The sequence below is a fragment of the Solanum verrucosum genome, unplaced genomic scaffold, assembly GCF_900185275.1.
Source record: "Solanum verrucosum unplaced genomic scaffold, falcon-dt-bn FXZP01000254.1, whole genome shotgun sequence".
NCBI classification, from domain to species: domain Eukaryota; kingdom Viridiplantae; phylum Streptophyta; class Magnoliopsida; order Solanales; family Solanaceae; genus Solanum; species Solanum verrucosum.
This window is the reverse complement of record NW_026019983.1, coordinates 245571-257605: the sequence shown is the minus strand read 5'-3', so window position 1 is coordinate 257605 and position 12035 is coordinate 245571. Positions and strand designations below refer to the sequence as shown.

Here is a 12035-nt window from a genome sequence, read left to right as displayed (position 1 = left end):
ATCTCTAACAACTCAAGCTTTTAGATGAGATGGTCACACAGTTAAAGATAATACTAGAACTTGCAGAGATCTGCTGCTCATTATCAAGAAAAAATTCACGTGTTGGGTGCACATGACGGGGCATATTAAAGACATAATTAAGTAAACAGAAATGTTCTCTAACATCTATTAGATGAGATGGTCACACCTCTATAACCCACATCCTCATTGGAAATGAGAAAAAGCCTCATTTGAATACAACAAATTCCGGGTTCACAAAATTCTTTCAACTTGTAAAAAGGAAAGCAAAGAACTACATCTTTTTAGCAAGATGTTCAATTTTCATACAAATGACAAGAATGTGTTTTGAAAGAACCAATATTTTTCTGGTTCAGTACATAGCTCAGATAAAAGATCTTAATGGAAGTACTTACAAAATAACAACTATGAGAATCACCAGTACTCATTGCAAGAGCATTTCCCTTGGTCAAAATGGTGGAATCGATTTGTATCTCTCACTATGATCCTTCTTCTTGTTATTACGGACACAAACTTCATCCAAGAGTGACAATCAGCACAAATACGAATATTTTTTGTCACTCTAATTGGAATACCAGAACCAGTTTGAATCAGACCAAATACAGTAGCAAGCCGTTCACTATGCCCACATATCCACTCTGCTTTTGTTTCCTCGCTTACATCATGAAGAACAACTCTCGTATCAGGTTTATACCCAATTTTCTCAATAGCTTCTGATAACTCATCCCAAACTTCCTTGTATTCATCCGAATTACGAAATTCAAAACCACCACCAGCCATAAAAGTGTGTACTTTATTTCTAACTTGTATCCAGCTGCATCCCGCCTCCTTTTTTATTCCCTTATTCTCCATCATCTCTCTCACTTTTTTAACTCCCTCCCACATCCCTGCATTTGCATAAATGTTTGACAGCATCACGTAATTCCCGCAGTTGTTAGGTTCCATTTCAAATAACTGCTCTGCCACAAGTTCTGCAAGAGAGACATTTCCGTGAAGTCTGCACGAATTAAGCAGTGAGCCCCAAATGCTTCCACTAGGCTTGACAGGCATTTTCTCCACTACTTGCAGTGCCTCTTTAATTTTCCCAGCTCTACCTAATATATCAACAAGACAAGCGTAATGCTCCAAGGAAGGTCGAATTCCAAAATCTCCAGTCATACTCTCAAACAATTCCTCGCCTAAATCCGCAAGCCCTGCATGGCTACAGCCAGACAACAAGGCAATAAATGTCACACCATCCGGCCTAACTCCACTACTGACCATTTCATTAAACAACTTCATTGTTTCTCCCATCAATCCATTGATTGCATACCCATTGATAACGGTATTCCACGATGTTATGTCTCTGTACTTCATTCTTTCAAATACTCTTCTACAATACTCCATCGCTCCACATTTCGCATACATATCCAAAAGCGAGTTTAGTAAAACAACATCAGGAACATTAGTTGATTTAATAATTTGTGAATGTATCTCTCTCCCATAATAAAGGTACGTAACCTGAGAACAGATAGCTAAAATCGTCGTAAAAGTTACCCAACTATATCCCACATCCTCATTCTGCATCCTCTTAAAAGTCTCAAATGCCTCAAAAACCTGTCTTTTCTTAACAAAACCCGCGATCAACGAATTCCAACTCACAACATTTCTCTCAGGCATTTCCTCAAACACCTTCAACACATCCCGAAAACACCCACACTCAGTATACATTCCCAAAAGAGCATTGTACACAACTTGATCAGCTTCTTCATCAGCTTTAATAATCTGAGCATGAACACCCCTACCAACCCTCAAATCCGATATCCCCGAACAAGCTTTCACAGCCATGGAAAACGCGAAATTCCCCGGTTCAATTGACCGGAACAACATCTGAGAATAAATCAGTAATGCCTCCCTAAAACACCCTTTTCTCGAATACCCAATTGCCATTGCAACCCAAACTGATTCGGGTCGATCCTCATTTCCAATCGCGTGGTCGAAAACACGACGAGCTTCATTTAGATGATCACAAACAGAGAAAAGGGTGATTAACTTAGATAATATTAAAGGGTCGTTGAGAATACTTTTGTTCGAATTCAAAAGAAGGTGAATATATAGCCTGTGACCATGTTCTACTGATTTCTTCGAGATACAAGCATGGAGGAGAGAAGAATAAGATTCGATGTCAAGTTGAGAAGATTTTTGGGATTCTATTAGAAGAAGAGCTTCGTCGAGTTTTCCGGATTTGGTGAGAGATTTGAGAGATGAATTGAAGGGATTTGTGGGTGTTTTGTTAAGCTTTCTGAAGCTTGAATTGGCTTTAATGGTGGCTGTGACAGTTAAGTTAGTTGGTAGAAAAATAGCGGGAATCGCCATTGGTGGTGAAAGAGCTCGTTACACTAAAAAAATGGTAGGGAACTTTTTATATGGGATTTTTTTTTGTTTTCATCAAATTCTCTGTAAATTTAATCTCAAACTTAATTTCGGATATTACACCTTATCTCACATGCCAAACGACCCTTATTATATCGGACGAAATACAGGGCATGCATATTGTGAAGAAACTGTATATTCCCCTTGTTCTTTTTCTAGAGTCTAAGGTTCTTATTCATATTCTTATCTCTATTGTCAGTTGCTTGTTATTTCAGTATTTTTCGTTGTAATTCAATAATGTAAGTGTTGTCATTGTAATTAAGCTATCAATGATTATATATTACTTGAGTATTTGTGTTGAGGATTCAGGTTTGTTACAATGAGAATGAATACATATAGGAAAAACGAGGGTAGTAATCTTGCGTAATCTCGAATGTTATCAATTTCGGTACGTAGAGCAAATATACAATGCAAACAAAAGTTTCTAATTTTTTGAAAATATAGAACAACATATATATAAGTTATCATGCTTTCATATCCATCATTTGAGTCTCCAACAATTATTTTAATAATTACATATCCGATTTGGCCTTGGGACGAATATACAATTCCATGGATAGGATCAAACTTTATTCCATGATATTTACATGAGGTTCCTCTTTAAGAAAGTACTCGAGAGGGCTTAATTGATTCCTTATTTATGTTTCATCTTTCATTTGTTTCGAAAAATCTATCGATTGATTCTTTCTTTTTCTCTTGATTCTTTTCCGACCAAGAACTGTATGTCAACTTTTATAACATAAATGTTTGACAAAATTCGTTGAACAAGTAAAAAAAAGAAGTAATGTAATGCACTAAGTTCCTATTATTCCACAAATTCTATAGTATACTATCTAACCTTGCAAATCTATAAGAGGCAATTTTCACGTCTCGAATTCATGATCTTCTGATCACATGAAAACAATTCATACACAAACTATAGGAGACAAACCAAGGGAGCTCAATCCCTACACAAAACAAAGACAATTAGGCAACTTTATTATGCAAAAGGCTCGTCTAACTGTAGAGGAAAACAAGTTTATTTAGTCCGTAGTCACCTATATTTAAAACCTAAGCTAATGAATTATGACTAATGACTGCAAATTGATCGAATCAAACGGTTTTGGATTAAACGCTTATTATCATTTTAAAAATTTAAATGGATAATAAGGATGTAACTTTATCTATTAATTAACCCTATCAAACAAGTGTCATATTTGATCATGACTCCGACCCGAACATCAAGACTCTCGTGACCCTTGTCATAGATAGGATATTGACGTTATCCAACACGAACTAAATGTTAATGTACTTTCTTTCATGTGAGCTTCATTATATGCATAAGAGTTGTGCAAAATTTCACTTTGTAAGTATAAACTCAAGAACTAAATTAAAATATTTGTTTCGGACAAATATTTTTGATGCATCAAATTAAAAAATTCGAAACGATCAATGCCAACCCCTAACTAAAACGATTGACCATCCAAAATATTAGAATGGATTCATTTTAGTTTCTATTTTTATTCTATCCATTTTAAAAATACAATATTCACATCTTATATTAAAAAACACGAATTACAACCTCAATTTTTTTATTTTTTTCAAAAAAGAACCAAACATGAAATAAAATATACTTGTCTTCAATATTTTGTTGTGCCCACATGCCACAATTACCAAACATATCACAACAATTTGATTCTAATTAATATATGTCATTAATAATTTTCTTATTAACTTCATTACCTAAATCGTTAAATAATTTTCAAAATCCCATCTAAAAAACAAGAAATAAAAGATTGGATGAATACGAAATAAAGTGTTATCACCTAGGAATTCGATGAGATGTCTGCTATTTCACTAGCTTTTAATCAGAAGTTTCAATTTCAAATTATGTGAAGCAAAATATTTTCAATATGAAGCATTTTGCTTTCCTATTAGTTAGCTTACCAATGTCAATTTCTATTATAAAAATTTGATATTCAACTAGTAAATTTCAAATACCAAACGATAAAAATTGAGAAAGTATATATATATATATATAATAACTAATAAGATACAAAAGTAGCTATAAGATTACTATGACTAGGAGGGAATTAAGCACATTGTGACTAACAAATTATTTTTCAAAATAGTATGATAATAATATAATTTTAGAAATAATGATTCTTTTATCATTAAAAAGTTAAGATATTAAATTATTTATGCTTGTATAATAATGTTAGAAGTTTTATTTTCTATGAGTTTCCTTGATCATGTTTGTAATTATTTTAAACTATTAATGTATTTTTATAATTTTGTATTATTATACAATATATTCTAAATTAAAAATTTAAAGATCCATATATAGGGCTTACACCCCACGTCTCGAGGTTTACACCTCGCCCTATGTTAAATAAGACGTCCGCCTCACGCCCCTGCCTTTTAAAACACTGCTCAACATTGATTATAACCTATAGAGTGCAATCAAATTAACTTCCTAAAAAATATTTTCCAAACACTACCTTTTTTATATAATATAGAATAGGTGCTCCTACTTTCTTAAATGTGTACCTCACTATCATTGAACAAACTTAACTTGAAAAAGAATTAAGAACATGTTAATATAATATGATATTTTAAGAAAAAAGGAAAACATTTAAGTTGTACAAAATGAACAAATGAATGTATCTAATCAATTTTAGGAAAAATAGTTAATTTTTCTTGCTTAGGGTCAATGGATCTAGACATTAATATATAGTAGTAGCAAGTACACTTACTTATTTTGCAAAAATATTTATTAGAACAATTATTTACTTATTTAATCACCCACCATAAGTTCTATTATTAGTTTGGTTAACAAAAAAAAACCTTAACAACTTTCCAAAATTTTATATTAATTCGATAGTGAATTTCCCAAAATACCCCTTCCCCTTCTTCTCATGGACTTAAACATAATTTTCTTTCAAATATTTTAAAATAAAATTATTGATAGTGACACTTACTAATGAAAATATATAGTGAGATATAAAAAAGTGTCCACCCATATTAAAGTATTAGGAATACATGTCCAAAAACCAATTTAATAAATAAATCAAATGGAAGAAAATATTATTGATTTAGATACTGAATTATTGGATTAACAATTTTCAAACATTTTTACATATTTAGTTATTGGACCGTCTGGTTCAACTTTTAAGTTTTAGTTTACGATTAAATCGACGACCTAATAAGATTATAACTAATAGTGACTATCTCATTGATTTAATTATCTAATTAACATGTCTGCAACATATAAAAATGGTCATGAAACACCCCTACAAGCAAGTATACTAACTTATTTTATTGAGCATGATTAGTAGCATCATTATATGCTTGCTTAATCACTCCATTAATTAAGAGAGAAAAAGGTACCCATTAATTTCATTATTAGTTTTATTATAAACTAAAAACAAAGCAAAAAACATTTTTAACAACTTTACAACAACAATAGTATATTTGGTGAAATTTGAAAAGATTTGAGGACGATAGAGTGTATGCATACTCTATCACTATCTTATGGAGGTAGATAGACTATTTTCGAAAGACTCTCGACTTGAGGTATTGAAGACACCCTTAAACTCAACGCAAACTATTAGTTTGACTCTCAAGCCATTGACAGTCTTAAAAACATCTTTCACTTAACTAATTAAATTTAAAACCACCTCGATCTTGCAACATGAGTGAAATACACCCTTAAATTCTCGTCAAGTTTAGGGTGTTTTCAACACTTTTTTCGACTTTTTGTTAAGAGCACCATGCTCCTACATGTCTCATGTGGCAGATCGATGATGTATCTAATTTTAGTTAGTCAAGTAGAGAGATGTTTATAACTTACAAGGATGTCAATAGTTCGATGATGAAACTAATTATTTGCGCCAAATTTAAGAATGAAAAAATGTTAGTGAAGAAAATATAGTAATTACAACAAGAAAGTGCAATAACCGAAACATCATAAAAACGTCTTTAATAACTTTCCTAATTAAAATTTATTAGTAATAATCTCACAAAAAATATTCCCAAAATACCCCTTCCTCAACTCTAGATTTTCTCCCCTTTCTTTCTCCTTATTGTCTGAAAATCCCATCTTATTCGGATCCTACCTGTGACCCGAATCCGTTTTTCAGTCTTCCTCTGAAGTTTCTTCCACTGTTCGTTCATGGCATCTCTTTCAATCGTTGAATTTTGAATATAATACATAGTTAGTAAGCAACCCTTTTGGATTCTTAAGCTTAAAGTAACATTTCTTTCTTGATTAAAACTCCTTAACTTCTCACCAAACACTTTTCCCAACTAACACTTTTCCTTCAAAAATCTTCAAACCCACTCTTTTTTTCCATTGCTTCAGTCTAAAACTTCGAGATCTTGAAACCCTTTGATTATACTAAGAAATGAAGCAGTTAGCAGCTTTACAGCAAGGTCGCCGGAGCAATAGCTTTAGAGGGTCATCGGCGTTAGATTCGTCGTCAGATGGGTCTGTAAAGTCACCGGCGACTATTTTCTGGCTTGTGCTTCATGGGGTTTGCTGTTTGATCAGTTTGGTTCTGGGTTTCAGATTTTCGCGTTTGGTGTTCTTTCTTCTGTTTACTAACTCATCTTCTACTCCAAACAGTATTTATTCAGCGACCTCTTTGTTTCATGATCCGGGTGCTGATGTAGCTGTTAAGACGGAAATGACGTCATTTTCCGGTGGGGAAGATCAGCTGAATAGGACATCGGTGTCGAGTAGCCGGGTGGTGGTAGGACGGCATGGGATATTAATAAGGCCGTGGCCTCACCCGAATGCGAGTGAGGTGATGCAGGCACATAAGATAATGGAGATAGTTCAAAGGGAGCAGAGATTACAGTATGGTGTTAAGAGTCCAAGGACTGTAATTGCTGTAACGCCAACATATGTGAGAACTTTTCAAACTTTGCATCTTACAGGTGTGATGCATTCTTTGATGAATGTGCCTTACAATGTTGTGTGGATTGTGGTGGAAGCTGGAGGCACAACTAATGAGACCGCCTCGCTGATTGCCAAATCGGGTTTGAAGACAATTCACATTGGATTACGCGAGAAGATGCCTATTTTGTGGGAAGATCGCCATAAATTGGAGGCAAAAATGAGACTTCGCGCTTTGAGGTATAGAAGTTTGTTTCTAATAGCTTGTTACCAGATTAAAAAAATGAACTTTTGTTTCTAATATTGTGTTTTTATGTATGTGGTTAAGAATAATTTTGATAATTTTAGAAATCGAAAATGATAGTGCGGCTTGTGTTTGTTTGATGGAACAGATATGTGAGAGAGGAGAAGTTGGATGGGATAGTGATATTTGCTGATGATAGTAATATGCATAGTTTAGAGATTTTTGATGAGATCCAGAAAGTGAAATGGCTTGGTGCTCTGTCGGTGGGCATTCTTGCTCATTCAGGTGGTGTGGAGGAGGATATATCAAAAGTTCAGAAAGAGGAAGATAAGAATTTGCAATTGCCAGTTCAGGGTCCAGCTTGTAATTCATCAGATCATTTTGTTGGTTGGCACACCTTTGATTCGTCTCAATACGTGGAGAAGAGTGCCAGATACATTGGTGACAGGGCAGTTGTGCTACCAAGGAAGCTTGAGTGGGCTGGCTTTGTGTTGAATTCCAGATTAGTCTGGAAAGATGCTGAAGATAAGCCAGAATGGGTTAAGGATTTGGATGATGTAATGGGAGACAGGGAAGATGTTGAGAACCCTCTATCTTTGCTGAAGGAGCTTTCAATGGTGGAGCCTCTTGGAAGTTGTGGGCGCAAAATTATGCTGTGGTGGCTACGCGTTGAAGCACGAACAGACAGCAAATTCCCTGCCAGGTTAGTTTAATAGTGCTATCCTGCCACATGTTGCATTGTGTTTTGAATGTTCTTAGCATTGAATCTTGTTTGTTGTTTTTAACTAATATGTCTATATCATTCTTTCCTGTTTCCTTGATCACCTAAGCTAATCGTAATTGTGTTGTTTCATGATTCTCAGCTGTTCTTAAAACATGATAGATCTTCTTGTAATGCCATTTCTCTCCTTTTTTAAGTCCAGAGCCATGAAACAACGGTAGAACTGAGAATGATATTAGAATAATAGATATGTTCTCAATAAAGTTAGGAACTAATAGTAAAAGGAAGATTTTTATATGAGAAAAGTAGTACCACATAAGATTTTTGATATTCCTGTACATCCCTTTGCCTAGTCTTTTGACAAGTAAGGATCAGGACTCCAAACATTGTAATTCTCTGGTAACAACTTAGTACTAGATTTCTGTTATCAATATAATACTTTACCTGTTTCAAAACAATAAATAAGGTATCAAGAGTCTTTGTATTTATGATGGGGCACAAAGACTGTTCAAGCTAAATTCAAAAGGACCACAAGTCAGTCTACAGAAGTCAATCCATCTATGAGTATCCTACTGGAAGAGTTGTTATTGCGAACAGTCATAAAGTCGGGCCTGCAAAAACAAAGCACTATACTTTGACTGCTCTCTCTCTTTCATTTCCCGGAATTTTGATTTTTTATGCCCATCCAGGCATCCACCCGGCCGCCTTTGCTGTAGTTTCGCCAACTTTTCTGTAGTTGCCTTTGCATCACGGTCCTTATTCCTTAAAGGAACTAGGATAGTCCAACATGTGTCCTCAAGAGACATAATGACCTGCAGTCCCTGTAGTTTGAAGTAAATGCTTACTGTTTGTTCTTCCTACCTTCATAAGATGCAAAAGTTTTCCAGAGTTTCCTTTCTACTTCTTGAGTTATTATATGTCAGAGGGGTCTCATGTGACTGGTCGATTCTGTTTATTGGTTTAGAAGAAGTATTGGAAAACATTCATAAAAAAGTAAAGTATTAAAGAACTTTTTAATGTATGAAATATACTTATGAAATGGTTGATCTTTAAATGAAAAAACATGAGCAGTGAAGATTCATGTAGACAACCCCATCTTGTTTGGGATTGAGATGTAATTGTTGTTATACTTGTGAAATGCAACTTTAGGTCATATAAGATATTAAGAAAACTTTGCAATTGTATAAGATATACTTATAGAACAAAATATTAGTATTATATACATGTTTGGATGTTATTTATACATTTATTAGCCATATCTCAATACTAATATGCCTACTCCAATCTGGGGGCTGGGGGGAGGACAAAGATGGTTGGAAGCTTTCTTCATGGTCCTCAGATGGTCTGTCTTCCCAAAATCTGATTCTGCTTCCATCTATCTCCCAAAACAGACAGCATTTGGAAAGGGAATTTCATCCCAGTTGAATCAGTTTCCACGAAGAACGTTCGTATGATTTTTTCGCAGTATCTGTAATTCATCATCCACTAACCTGCCCATATTTTCTACTCCCTCCGTCCCAATTTATCCACACCATGGCTCCTTTTCTCACATAAATCATCAATGTCAAGCTTAAATCCGGAAAAACGCTTTCGGAGTGAGGCTTTATTGAATAAAGGGATAGATAGTTGGCCTAGACACCATCATCATAAAATATATATATCTTGAAAAAGGATAGATCTGATCCACCAAATGTTTCCATAGCAATAGTGTTATTCAGTTTGCTCACTTGGTTGGTTTGCTCTTGGTAAAATCTGCTCAAACATTTTTACCAATCAATAAAAAGAAAAATCTGCTCAAACATTATTGTGTTGGCTGCCACTTGCCAGTATGAATGTCTTTGTATGTCTTCATGCTGCTATGGGGCTCCACAGGGCGGAGGAATCGGCATATGAATCTCTGTTTTCATCTAAGGATATCCGGAGAACGGGTTTTGTTCTTGGAAGTTCATGATTTAACTAGTGTTTCTGTCTGGAAATGGTTGAATTAGGGAAGTGACTCATGATAGTTGTGTTCTCTTAATTAGTGCAACCGGTTAACTCTTTCTGAAGCACAATTACTCCAAATGCAAGAATTGAATTAATGGAAACATGCAACTTTTCTTCTTGGTAATTGTTGATCCTGTAAGAGCAATTTAGTGGTTAGATTTTTCCCATGTTCTTTGCAATACAATAAATAGCTTATTACTACTCACTGTGATAGAGATCAATTTTGAAGATGGGAGAAAAATGTGATCCAATGGAAGTTGAGCCTTGAGTTAGTTCTCATTATGAATATATCTGCCTTCCACTTAGTAATGATTTAGGATGGTGAATGGATTTTTATTCTTTTTCAATTGGTGTCGTAATGACGATCTGGATGACATATCTTGTGCAGACTTGTTTATATCTATTCATAGTTTGGTTGTGAACTACTCTGCCTGTGACAGTTAAGTGGTAGTTGAGGAAATTGGACTTGGTTTGACTACAATGAAGCTTCGCTGGTTTAGATATAAACGATGTGGATGTGGTGTTATTTAGGCATAAATGTAGTTGTGCCTATTCTTGGAGTAGAGGCCTATGTGATTCTGACATTTTCGGGTCTATTTATTGCTTTTGGCATTGAGTTGATTATGTTGCTCAGATTTCCATTTCCATAATATCATTCATTCAGTTTGAGTTAGACTATTAAGTCCAATAGGTGGTTGAATTTGTCTTAGAATGTTTTTGGAGAAAGATGAATGAGGTGTGGGAACACCCTCTTGCCGAAATGCTGGGTAAAGCTTTGTGATCCTACCCTTTCCCGAACCCCGCACATAGCGGGAGCTTAGTGCACTGGGCTGCCCCTTTTTGATAGTGCTTATTGAGTATTCAGCACCAACTTTGCTCTGCATGTGCTTCAATTTTATAGATCAAACACATATTGGTTACTTTCACTTGAATGTAATATAACTAATTCATATCTGAAATGCAGATGGATCATTGACCCTCCACTAGATGTGACTGTCCCAGCAAAACGCACACCATGGCCGGATGTTCCTCCAGAGCTTCCTTCTGGTGAAAAGTTGGTCACTATGCAAGAGCACACCGAGAAGCGCCCACCAAAAACACGATCAAGAAAACGTAGTTCTCGGGGAAAGAGAAAGCACGCAGCAAAGAACATTGACGACCATCATTCAACCAGGCAATCAGCGGAGAACCAGTAATAATCATCTGTGAATTCAGCAAGTTTGAAGACCACGCTACTATCCTTTGTCTCGTAAATAGGAGAAGGCATTTCTTACAATAGCAATTAAAATACATACTACCTGTCCTTCATTCAATTATATCTTTGTATTCTTTTCCACTTCTTCTGTCCTATTTTTGGTCTTTAGTCTTTTGTGTAATTGAATTGTTGCTCAGTTAGAAGGGTGTGTGTGTTGGTGGTGTTGTTGTTGTCACTGTTACCAGACTCCTTTCTTGCCAAAGCTTTGTATTCATGGCTTGGAGTTTATATATGTAGTGACAACATCTACAGATGAGAAAGCTTATGCTCAAATCTTGTGCTTTTTAAAAGTAGTATGTTTGATGCCTTAAAAGGATACATACTAATCCCAGGAGTTAAAGTACTTTACTATTAAAATCCCAGGAGTTAAAGTATCTATATAGATAATTCAAATTATTTTCATCAACGCCGTAAAGAATTTTTACACGATCTGTGCTTAATTTGCATACCTGTGATAGCAGATGATAAAAGAAAAGGAACTAAGAAGTCATTTGATGATTTACAAGCTCAAGAAATCATC

The 12035-nt window shown here is 34.9% G+C and overlaps 2 protein-coding genes across 2 annotated transcripts; one reads left to right on the top strand and one right to left on the bottom strand.

The window, feature by feature from the left end:
- Positions 1–390: 390 nt before the first annotated feature.
- On the bottom strand, positions 391–2399 carry LOC125817911 (pentatricopeptide repeat-containing protein At3g14330). The gene has a single exon (XM_049497416.1). The coding sequence runs from the start codon at positions 2371–2373 to the stop codon at positions 433–435; it is 1941 nt and encodes a 646-aa protein (XP_049353373.1). The 5' UTR covers positions 2374–2399; the 3' UTR covers positions 391–432.
- Positions 2400–6410: 4011 nt separating this feature from the next.
- On the top strand, positions 6411–11801 carry LOC125817824 (beta-1,4-xylosyltransferase IRX14-like). The gene is made up of 3 exons (XM_049497334.1): positions 6411–7549; positions 7702–8256; positions 11225–11801. Exons 1-3 carry the CDS (start codon positions 6816–6818, stop codon positions 11454–11456), a joined length of 1521 nt encoding a protein of 506 aa, XP_049353291.1. The 5' UTR covers positions 6411–6815; the 3' UTR covers positions 11457–11801.
- Positions 11802–12035: the final 234 nt, after the last annotated feature.